The sequence below is a fragment of the Diadema setosum genome, chromosome 8 (genome assembly GCF_964275005.1).
Source record: "Diadema setosum chromosome 8, eeDiaSeto1, whole genome shotgun sequence".
Lineage (NCBI taxonomy): Eukaryota > Metazoa > Echinodermata > Echinoidea > Diadematoida > Diadematidae > Diadema > Diadema setosum.
This window is the reverse complement of record NC_092692.1, coordinates 29,868,561-29,881,744: the sequence shown is the minus strand read 5'-3', so window position 1 is coordinate 29,881,744 and position 13,184 is coordinate 29,868,561. Positions and strand designations below refer to the sequence as shown.

The following is a 13,184-nucleotide window of genomic DNA, read 5'->3' as shown; positions in this document are numbered from 1 at the left end:
TAGTTTTGTGCTTTGTAGTTTGTCTTTTTTTAAGATACATATATTGATCCTCAATGAAGATATTATAAGTAGTAGTAAGGAATAAACTTAGCTGATTCAGGGCTTAGCATTGCTCACTCTGAATTTGCCAAAGGATATTAAAATGCATGGATTTTTGACAGTAAAAGAAGAAGTGGCATAACCTCAAACACTGATGAAACTAATCTGTGACATTACTGCCCAATATTAGGCACACTTCACAGCCCTCTGCCATGACTAAAACCTCATCTTTTCTTCATAGGTCCACCAACTACCAAATGAACTCTGAATAATACAATAAAATATGCTATAGACACCAACAAAGAATGTATTGATTATTAGCTTTAAGAAACTCCCCTATATACACCCCCCCCCCCCCAATAAAAGTACTATCACAGAACAAACCCAACAGCACTAATAATGTATCCCAGCTACAGGTTAATACACTGAGCTCTCACACTTTCAACATCTTTGTGAGTACAGTGCAGATGCGAGCGAGACTCGACATACACACTCTATTAAATGCACACAGCATGTACATATAAATGCGCGCTGAGCTGGCTCGGTGAGTTCAGACGGTGGTCAGATGTCAAGTAAGGTGAGATGCAGATGGGGATTATAAGGAGCTCTCACTCTTTAGCATAGTGCAGCTGTACAGGCATCCAGCTCTGTCTTCACTAGTTGTGCCTACTTTTAACCCCCCCCCCCCCTCCCCCATCCCCATTCTCTTTTGTCTTGACACTTGCACTAAACCTGAAGTATATCAAAATCTATCAATATTTCTGGCATCTCTTTCCTTGCCTCCTCTTCTATTTTCTCCCCCTCTCTTTCTTTCTATCTCCCTCCATTTCCCTTTATATCATTAACTAAATGTATGGATCTATCTATGGATCCTTTATGCTTTATATTCATCTATCTCTATTGGGGCTGCCAACCACATACAGCCTAAAATTATTACAAACTGATGGAAAGTAACAAAACAAACACCCCCCCCCCCCCAAAAAAAAAAAAAAAAAAATCAAAATGGCAAGAGACACATGTTGGTTGCGAAATGAGGAGAAAATTTACATGCATACACATACAGACATAAAATACCAGTATGCTATCATATTCATATGTTCTGACGAAGAAGAAAGTGAAAACAAAGTTGAATTAAATCAAATTGAATCAAATTTCAGAAAACCACATAATACATTGATCATACCTTTTCGAAAACATTCTTTTTTCTTTTTTAATTGTTGATGACCACAAAGCATTAATACTAAAGATAAAGAAAAAATACTGGTTGGCAGCTTGAAATCTCCTCTTTTTCTGACATTGCTACAGTGGGTATAAATAACAATGTACAACGTATACCAGCATCCTGTACCTCTATTCCTTTCTACTCTTTGATACAAATCAAACACACCTGAATACACTGACTTCGTCCAGAATATTGCATCCAATTTCTGACGGATCTTTAAATGCCATCAGAAATATCCAATATTGAAAGAGTATTGGGACAAGAGTGCTGTACATATCAAAGAAGATTTGAACGCAGGCAAGCAAACATCGAGAAAGTTATGACTGTGTGAATGTCAGCATTCATTTCATGCAGCTGTAACACTCGACGCGTGGGCTCCCCTCGTTCAATAGTACAGCAAATGCCACCAGATTCACACCCACTAAGAAGAGCTCATCCTTATCCCTTGAACTATGCTCGTGTATACATTTAACAAACATCACCTAGGCAGACACACTATAACCACCATGGTATACACATGTATACCGGTATTCATTTCTAAACATACTTTATTCAGTATGAATTCTATCTTTGTCTGTAAATAAGACAAATATGGAGGCCTGAAATAAGGGGCATCAATCTTTTGACAGAGACTGTTCTATTGATATCATAATACAGTAGTTGTTCCATGCACTCAAAGGATTTTGATGTTGGATGATTTACTGCCATCAAATAAATTCTTTGCTTGTTTGTTTTATTTGTTTGCTTGCTTTTAGCTCAAATTTCCAGAGCCCTATTGGACCTTCCATATGTGACCCTGCACCTCAAAACAAACAAAAAGTCGCCAGACATGAATTTGTAGTTAAGACTATATTCTGAAAGAACAGATTTTAAGCTTTAAAATGATGTATAACTCAAATTAAATGGACTCTCCTAACCTGTCTAAATATTGGAAAGAAAGCACAAACTCAGGAAAAGTGTGAACTGAGAAAAGAGGCTCTGAAGTACAGTGTCTATTCAAGCGCTTAATCTTTACCAAACCGTGCTGGCTGTGCGATGAATGGGACAAAAAAAGGAAGTAAACCACCAGATTAACAACAATGAAGGGATTATCAGATTAAATTGAAATTAAGCATGCCTCATTAAAACATTTTGTTCATAATTAATGCCAACTTTCAGTGCAGTAGCACTATCCTTTCGAAAGTTATTAGAGTTGAAAGTGAAGAGTGTGGACAAGGTTTTTCAGAAATGAAAAAGGGATTCTTAAAACACACCTAATCACACGATTCTACCAAAAATGTTCGAGATAAACTGCTAAAAAGACACACTTTCCTGCCTGTTTTATGATACCAAAGTTTAGCATGATGTAAAAGAAGACCTGCTCTTTCAGAAAATATGAAAAAGTCAAGTTCGGCTAGGTTGACCCATTTCACCTATTTTCAGTCCTCACGCAAAATCAGTGTGTGCGACTTTATGTTCGTTTTGAGGTGCACGGTCACATATACTGACAAACTATACTCTGGGGATTATCGTATTATCTTTTTTCTCCACCTCTCATATGCTTTTGTGTCCCACACACAGCACACAACTATTTTGTGACATATGCATAATTGAATAACACAAAATGCTTTAATAATCTCAATACTGAGAACACATTATATCTTTCTGAGCTGTTGTCTTTATATCAAACTGAATAACATGTCTACAATGCTTCTAAAATCAGTGCATCATTTATCCCAAATCATCACACACTGTCATAGCTTGCATTACTGTCCAATATTGTTGTTTTCTGTGCACGTGAATAAATTGTTGTACTGTATTGATTGCGGATCTCTAAGAATTGGTACATGATACAGAGTTACAGGTAGATACATGTTAAGTAGTATATTAACAGCGAACACTAGTAGTAGTGTGAGGGCAGTATCAGTTATTATAATGTCGGCTAAGTTTGTAATAGTATATTAGGTTTCAAGAGGAAAGCACTATTATGCTTCATGTTTCAAAGTTGCCTACATTAATTCATTCCGCATTGATGCCCATCAATAAAGCAAATTCATTATTTACTCAATGACACAATGACATAAATCTGTTTACGGGCTGTTTACTAGCTGTTGGGCAGAATAAAAAATAAACTCATAATATACATGCAGGGTTCGAAATTGGCGATGGTCCGCTGGCCATTGGCCACCCAAAATCACGTCGAACTAGCTAAAAATAGTAAAATTCTGAAGTTACTAGTCCGTCTGGCTAGCCAAAATATTGCTTCAGTGTCAAAATTGATTCTAAGCAGTCCGCCTGGCTAGTTAAAAAAAAAGTTAAGTGCGACCCCTGCCATGTTGACTCTCTGTTCCCAATCTTTGATAATACTCAATCTACTTTCACCATTTTCTTGCGATGATAGCACCGCTGAAGGGCATTCACAGTCTTTGTAAACATGGAGAAATCAATGTCCACATATAGTGTAGCACATTACAAAGTTGTCATCCACATTGCATCACATCAAATAAATCTAAAAACTAAAGTGTTTGTTCTGTCATAACATTAACTGTACACTGTATGCTTTGTTTCAAGAAACCAGCTCAACTGTTTTCTGTCCTTGCTGGTTATTGTGATGAAAATTACTATTTTTCGTTTATTGTTTTTCTTTGCTTTCATCCATACCTGTGGTATTTGTCAATATTACATACACACGTGTGTGCAATGTAATGGTAGATCTGCTTGTTTTTCATAAATTAAGCACTTGAATAGTAATGCACATACCATTGTACATGCAGCAGAAGGCGCAGTAGAAAGCAGTATCTGCAATATAATGGCATTGCAGCCCAAGTACAATGTACTGCTTTTTTCCTGGGGGGGGGGGGGGGGGCGGGGCAGTATTATAGCAACAATCTCCACATCTGAACGATTATTATGGACATCATACAAAGGTGTACATAATCTATGAATAATGTAGATAATTTACATATGATGAAGGTAAAGTATCAAGATTTTTATTTACCAGACAAACATGTTCTATAATCACTTAATCCTGAAATATTCTTAGTTATGAGATAAAAGATAGACAAGATCTTTGCCTTACACACATACGATGTGTACTAACATACAATGTATGTACATGTGTACATGTACATACATTTGTACACTATATGCTAGAGTATTATGGTCTCATGCACAATGTGTACATTGTAATGAATTGCAACTGACTCACTGGTAGCATACTTATAGTATCACATTCCACACAGTGTACAATGTGTACTTACAGAGCACATACAAGTATTTATTCTGATGATGAATAATTAATCACTCATTCCAACCATATGTACATTTCAGCTTTCAGAAACGTGAGTGGGCTTCAAATATTTACACACTACATACAACATCAACAACAACAGAATGCAAACGCAGATCTTGCAGTCATGCTATGCTAATATCCTGCACCCAGATACAATGCAATTTGTCTTAAAAAATGCTGTATCGGAGTAATGTGGCTACTTCGCTGCGCCCCCGTCGACACAATATGTAGCAGTGAGTCATACTGTATCATACATACGACATGTCTATTACAAAGTGTATGCCAGCAGTCATATTAGGTCCCTTCACACACACACACAAAATAAAAAACAACAACAAAAAACACACACACATTGCGATGTGACAAGCTAAATTGATTCTGAAAATACCTGGCATTCCACACTAGATAAAAACAACCCTGCGAAAGACTGTCCATTCCCAACCCGGCTTGGGTAGCTCTTCTGATATGATGGACACTCTCCATATATACTGTGTACTTTGGCTCAGAAGTGTATCAAGTAGAGTAGGAAAAGTTTAGTGGATTGGAATGGCTACACCATCTACACGTGTACTTCATGTAGTACAGTAATTTTATGATATTTGATTCAATATCAATATTGGCAACACTAAACGCAACAAACGCAATAAACTACAAAAAAGGGAATGATACAAATTTTACTAACATCAGTCATAAAAGAAAGAAAAAATAAGAAATTTTTGTTTCATTTAACAGCAGTAGCCAAAGCAACCACAGATGAGCAAATTAGATACACTGTAAGGCAGTGATGCCACAGTTGCACAATTCTCTTGATGGCTTTTACAGAAATCATGTTTTAGTTGATAATCTATGCATATGGACAATAATCCTCTCTCCCTTCAAATTCATTTTGCCAAACAATCACAACTTTAACATATTTTGATGGAAATCAAAACCAGGAAGGATCTACAGGGCGTGGTTTGTTGTACTGATTTAACTGAATAAAAGAATAGAAAAAAATACGGGAATTAGGTGAAGATTTGTGTGCTAGTTAGCTGGAGGTGTATGAGATAATGACATTATCTCAGTAGAATAGAATGGCTGTGGACAACTTGCACTGTTTGGACAAAAAAAAATGGAATATGAAATTTCACAATTATGGTTAAACTAATGTACTTGATGGCCACTTGAAATTCAACTTCTACTATTTCCTTCCTCACTTTACTGACTTATTTCACCCTGAATATGTGAGGTAATATTTCACCATACAACAGCAACATTCAGCATCAGACATCCGATCTGCAGTGGAGTGACAAGCTGGGAATTGAATTTGACTAAGCACGATCATGTAATTCAATTGATGATCACGCAGCATAAATCAGGCGGCTAATCCACACAGAGGGATACTCCGTGCATGCATAATTCACAGACGGGACTAGACAATTACAATGACCTTCGGGGCGTTAATCGGGCACAATAGTTCCATTTCGATTTGCATGCCGCTCCCTGGATGTCCATTGTACATACATGTTGCAAGTTCGTATTCTGGGTGTGCAAGTTCACAGTGCATACTCCTACTACAATGTAAGTATGTGAATCCTGCAGGCAAGCTGCAATCTGCACTTTTTCATACCATCACAGTTGAAGCTACAACAAGTACTGTACAGTGTACACTGCAAGTGTACAACGGTTTTATTGTGATCGCTGGGTACAGATGTGCAGTATCTAAGGGTACATGTATGTGTTACAAGGGGCCCTACAAAATGTACATGTAGCAATAAGTTTCCCCCTAGCACCATAGCTCAAGAGCATTTAATCTTACATGTACTGACCAAACAAAAATAGCCAAAATTCCATTTAAATCCAATGTAAGTGCATAACAAGAGTGCTATACCATGTATACTGTACGTTGAGGTCAATTTTGATGCACAGAATCCAGAATAAACATTAAATCTTTTCATTTGGCTAAAATTTGGGTCCCCCCCCCAAAAAAAAAAGGGGTCTTTGATCCAGCAACTCTGCCTCTGAAAAGAACGAGCATTAAAAAATGTGTTATACTCCATCTGAACTTTGAATACAAACTAAAAATCTATGAATGCATGACACAAGTAGTACAGTCTGTATGCATGCATGTACATAATCAACTGTAGTGTGCATTGTACCACGGAGCTTCAACTCCCTGCTTCAAGAGAAAACTCCTTGATTGTACCTAATTGAAAACTGGAACCAAATCCAATATCATGCCATGGACTCAACTGGGAAGACAATTACACACACATCAGCATAAAATGTGTACAACTGTATCGCAGTACCACCATTCCGGAGTGTGCACATATGCCCATACTCGGGTATATTGTATTTTTTTAAAAATGCAACCACAGGGGGTAATCTCATATACAGCACTAAAGCTAACCCCCTCCCCCCCCCCCCCCCCCCACCATCTCCCCGGAATATGAATTTGTTAATAAAAAGGAACTCTTCAATGAAAAAAAAAAAGTCTGCCCAAAGCTGCTTATAGTAATTTTCTTGCACTGTCTTTTCAATTTTCAGCAAGCACATGCTACATTTCCATTTGCCTGGATGTTTTTAAGTGCCTGTCAGATTGTCATTCTGATGGAACATTGACCTCTATCACTCTGCAGAAGTCTACAAACTCAGTTCATTCTATATGAATCTACACAGATAGTGAAGACTGCAGTGCTCAATATTTTTTTGAAGGCAACATAGTACAAGATGGCATCTCTTTTTCAAAGAACAACATCAGGCTACAAATGGTAAATACTCAGAATACTGACATTTATGCATTTAAGTGATTAGAAATATCCCTCATTTTCACAACTTTGTTTGTAATTCTGTTATCCCATAATCTCTAAAGGCAAACATTACGTACATATGTATAACACACACACACATTGTATACATGTACAAATTTGTATGTACACAACCTGTATGCATTTACTGACATTTAGATGTACAATGGTGTAATGCATTTTTAAGTGATTAGAAATATCCTTTATTTTAATAACTTTGTTTGTAAGTCTGTTATTAAATAATCTCTACAGGCAAACATTACATATCAAAAATAACACACACACACACACACACACACACACACACACACACACACACACATTGTATAGATACTGTGTATGTTGTACCCTGATAAAAGTTAGCTACAGCTACCTTACATGTATAAATGAACTTGTGTGGATAGCAGGACACTCAGGTAAATAAATCCTGCTATCAGAGAAAGCTGTGTCAATTTCCACCGCCCTAGGCAATAAAAGAGAAAGAGAAACAACTCTTTCCCAGAGAGAGGGAGAGAGGGACATGAAAACCCTTTCACAGTATCCACTACATGTACCTCTCCAGAGGAATATACCAATTGTACTTTGGTCAGTCCCTTAGAGCAGTTTCCAAGCACCAGTACTTACAATATTGTACGTGTACTTTGGCATGAACAGAAATGCATCAATTGCAAAATTGCTTTTCTGCAATGCACTGGTCTCAGAGTAACAGCGGATGCACATTTTACCAATTTCTGTAGTAGCTTATGTACATTACACTACAAACTTGCCTACTGCTCCATAAATGGTATTATGTATTTAAAAAAAAAATTAAGTGCAGAATAAAAAAGTAGTAACCGTATAAAGGCTTGGAGGTGGCAAGGGTGGAATCTCAAACATTTCAGAACCAAGAAAAATTGTGCCTTGGCCTTCTTTGAAATTTTGAACCTAGTGTCTAAATGTATCTTCTGATACCAAATTTTAAAATTTGGACAACAGTTAGTGTGCTGCAGAGAATTTTACAGTTGTACATACATATTAAAGATAATAAAAAGTTTTGGTACCTCAAAAGTTTCCCTGAATTTCCGTGTTTCAGGTTAAAGTACCTTTCAAATAACTAACACTGTGAGACTGACTCACCCCAAAGTGCTCTCATTTCTTAGTAATCATGCAATTAACTGCGACCAGCAGCCCCATACGCATAGCGTAATGGGGCTTCGCATTGTAGCATTCAGGATCATGACAGATTCAGTATCGCGGGTAAATATCAACTTAAAATCCAAAAAATTCTTCAATTTGAAGACTTACCAATTAAGTTGAAGTCTTAAAAACAGGCTTCGGGCAACGTTTGGTTCTGCCAATAGTCCCTTTCTGTTCGAATTGATGACTGAATGTGACTCTGTCGAGAGGACCTTGGGAGAGCTACATACACTGATTACTACGGTCAGCGCATACGCACACATCACATGCGAACAAATTTCAAATCCACGAACGGATAAGATGTTTGTGTGCGCATGCGCTGGCCGTCGATTCAGTGTAGCTCGACTCAGTATGCGAATGGGGCTGCACGCTGCTGGTCACAGTTATCATGCAATGATGGTTTCGTACAATACGTGCGCTACCTCGCCGCCGTACGGCGGCGGCTCTGGTACGAAACCATTATTGCACGATTACTAAGACATGAGAGCACTTTGGGGCGAGTAAGTCTCACAGTGTTAGTTATATGAAAGGTACTTTAACCTGAAACACAAACTAAGACAAGGAAATTTAGGGAAACTTTTGAGGTAATACCAAAACTTTATATTATCTTTAAAGGCATTATTTACCATTTGCAGATTAAAAAAAAAAAACCCAGCTGTAGTGCTTAAAAATTGTTCTAAAATGTGAGTTAGGTATCCTAGAAACAACCAACGTAAAAATGTTAATCAGTATGATTTATATTAAGTATTGTTAAATATGCAAAATGTGAACAATAGTTACAATTAAATTGTTTCTAGAATAAACCATCTACAGTTCAAAACATGTGAATACGCTTTAAATGACAAGAACCATACCATAATCACTATTTTTACGTTTGTAAGTTTATCATTCAATTCTGAAATTTCCATAATTCATTAATTATCAAAACAAATATGATTTTGGAAATCTGATTGATTATAAAGTCATGTAGATTACATCCCAAGTAATATGCATGCCAAATTCGATGGCTGTTGCATGCTCCATAGCTGAGATCTCAGGGTGGGAGGCCCAATCTCTCCCCCCCCCCCCCCCCACCCCTCCTTCATGTGATGACATGGCTTCCTTGCAAAGAGTTTCAAAAAACAAACAAACAAACAAATCTTGTTACTCTCTGGTCTAATGACATGCTTTGCCTGTAGAACTTCTATTCATATATTCAAAGTGACACACCATGCAGACAGAGATCATCAATTGAAGAAGCTGCAAAGTATATCAAATTGTTTTCTTGTGTTTTTCCATATCATTATCATCATCTTCGTCAGCATACAGAAACAGTAGGTATGGAGACTCCTGTCATTCTTTCAAATAATACTTGGTCACTCCTAAACCAGGGCTGGACACTAACGGTGGCCCAGTGGCCCGGGGCCACCAAAAACGCACGTCGGGCCACCAAAATTTCAGAAATGAAGAATTTGGTGGCCTGATTGGGCCACCAAAAAAGGTCGGATGTTTGCGTTTGGGCCACCAAAAATAAAAGTTAGTGTGGAGCCCTGTAAACCTACAGAGTGTACAATTTTAATGGGTGGACACATGTACGATTTGTATTATACAGTAGGTACAGGAGTTCTTAAGAAAGAATTTGGTGTTGGGAGGACCAATATTTGTCTAACCTATACTTGAGAGAGCTAGAGTGGAGAAACTGAAATCAAGTGCAAAATATGGCAATAATTAATAATGATAATGATAATAATAATAATAATAATAATAACGATAATATTATTATTATTATCATTATTATTATTATTATCATCATCATCATCATCATCATCATCATTATCATTATCATTATTATATATGATAATAATAACAATGCCTTTAATCAACATCATTCAAATTCGGGAATCCCTTGAATGCTGAAAAGGCTTTTGATGAGAAGCACTGTAATAGTACTACAGGTTGTACAATGCCTCATCCAGTTGCTGAAATGCTTTGAAGAAAATGAAGTGATCAAAAGCGCCACGCTGTACAAGGTTGTAGTACTTAGTATGACTACGAGTATGAGAGATGCATACATGTACAGTACCACCCATTCATTGATTCAAGTGTCATTTTAAAAACACACATTAATCATCAACATTTACATTGTGAGATGCATGGCATTGCTAGACAGAAAAATCTGTCTGTCCAGAGGAATTTTTTATCATTTTGTAGACCCTCTTCCCCAGACATAGGAGGGGATTCAGGAAGCCAGACGTAGGCCTACATGTAGTGTCCGCGGAACATATGCCCGACGACAAGATACAGACCGATCTTTCGGTCAACAATGTACGTTATTACTGTCTTCAGAATTAAATTAGCAACTAGATTCTACATCATGTGACATGAAATCAAACAGATCTGCACTTCTGCGGGAGTGGTGAAAATCTTTCTATCTAACAGGGGTAGTAGTAGTAGTAACGTTACAGTGTATGGACTATCTGACTTATCGTCAGATAAGTTTCATTTTTTACTCCATTTTACAGGCTCCCCAACAATACCTTAGTTTTACTCGATTTAGCACCCCGACCTGGCAGGCAGCATCACCAGCCAGTATACCAATTACAAAACTAGAGATTGTAATTTGTCATCACTGACAAATTAAGGTGATCCGATTTCTTTTTTAATCAATGATTCGAGTCGTGATAGTGCAAAGTCTCAGCTACAACATACTAAAATCTGAGAGAAATTCACCGAAGCATAAGTAAGATAGTTCTCGATAAAGAGAGTCATGTCAATTTTCACATCTAAAAAATTCCCTCCCATAGAGATAACACGTCATAGCGAAAATAGAAAATATGACCTTTGACCCCACTTTGCACAGACAAGATGGCATCTGAGCAAAAAGTGGTTATTTTATGAAATGATCCCTGTAACATGGTCTTTACGTGTGCAAAATATGGGAAAGATAGGACATGTATTCACCAAGATACAGGATGAAACATCTATGACCTTTGACCCTAATTTACATACCCAAGATGGCGTCTGATCAAGTCGTTGTTATTTTATGAAATAATGTTCGTGACATGAACTAAACATGTGCAAAATATGGTGGTGATAGGGTATGTTTTTCTTGAGTTATTGCACATAACGTTGCAAAAAGAAAGAAATATTTCAATACATCGAAGATAAACTTTAAATTCAAGTAACTTTTTTGACGTGATCCCGACATCGTATGAAAAAACGAAGGGCACATTTACGACAGCCCAAAGTCTCAGCTACAGCATATTAAAATCTGGGAAAAATTCACCGAAGCATAAGTGAGCTAGTGCTCGATAAAGATAGTCATGTCAATTTTCACTTCCAGAAAAACTGCTCTCCCATAGAGATAACACGTAAACTGGTCAAATTTTACAAGGATACTTTCAATCCATTTTTACGAGGTGATGACGTCATCCAATCAAAATCTTGTAATTATAAATATGAAAGAACATTAAATAAGCTACAACATACTGAAAGTTAGGTGAAACTCGGCAAAGGATAAGTGAGATACGCTCGAGTGAACTTGAATTTTGATGACGTCATTTTGAAAATTTACTTTTTTTACTTTTTTAAGAAATTTGATATCTTTTAATCATTTTTTCAGTATCGCCAACCCATGAAATGATATGTACAACTCATCAGCTTTCAAAATATGTAAAGAAAATGGGGGGTCACCGTCCATCCTGACGAGTAAAATCGGATTTAAATTTGGCGGTTTTTTGGCATTGTTGCACTGTATATCGCCATTGACGCGCGCGCGGAATTTCAACTTTGACGGGCCCGTATGACGTCATATTGAGTCGGATTGACTTGAAACTTGGTAGAAACATTCTTTGACATTTCAGACATCCGATACGTGTGAAAAGACGGGAAATTTCTATTGCATATGAGCTGTGCGTGCGTATATGCGCGCGCGCGTACGCGTCCGTCGATTTTTTCTGAAATACTCCAAATGACCTGAAACGTGTGCAAAACAATTTTGAGCTCGATTGGAGCATGTTAAAATTTCAACGAGCGCGTACGCGCTCGTTTACTATGAACGTGACTAAATTTTATGAAATATATCAATAGAGCTTGACTTGAACTATATGATATGTAAATTTCATTGAGAAAATCCATTCCATTAATGAGATACGAATGTGAACGTGTTTTCAGATAATGACGTCATAGTGACGTCATGGTTGACTGATCACAGTGACAGTGATACATTAGATCTGTCGTCCTTATGACGTGATACATATATGGTATCAGTTTAGAAGTGATAGGTGAATGACTTTTAGAGTTAACCGCTGCACAACATTTGAGGAGAAAGAAATAAAGAAGAAGAAGAAGAAGAAGAAGAAAGAATCCGTACAGATACAATAGGTGATCCGAGAGGATACTCGGATCACCTAATTACTATAATATCAAGAATAGGTCTCCGTTAATCCTAACAATATAGTTTACATTAGGTTTGTTGATTATTTACACCGGGGTCTACGTGAATAGTCAGAATAGTAGTATATGAGAAGCTACAGCTGCAGCTGCCTGTGTGCTGATCACTGCAAGCAAGCGAGTAGTGCAGCTGCAGCCCGTAGTAGCCGATGGCTTCCTTACCCATCACCGACGACGACACACTTTATGGACTGCATTCTCTTCGATTCTCCTCAAACCAGCAGGGTGGATCACGTATTTTCCCTCCTACAGATCCGGA

At 37.4% G+C, this 13,184-nt stretch overlaps 1 protein-coding gene across 1 annotated transcript in view; it reads right to left on the bottom strand.

Moving 5' to 3' along the window:
* Positions 1–13,184, bottom strand: part of LOC140232306 (ras-related C3 botulinum toxin substrate 1-like) — a 44,611-nt gene extending 31,427 nt beyond the window's left edge. Inside the window, 1 exon segment of the mRNA XM_072312435.1 lies at positions 13,088–13,184. Coding sequence (XP_072168536.1) covers positions 13,088–13,122 — 35 coding nt within the window. The 5' untranslated portion in view covers positions 13,123–13,184.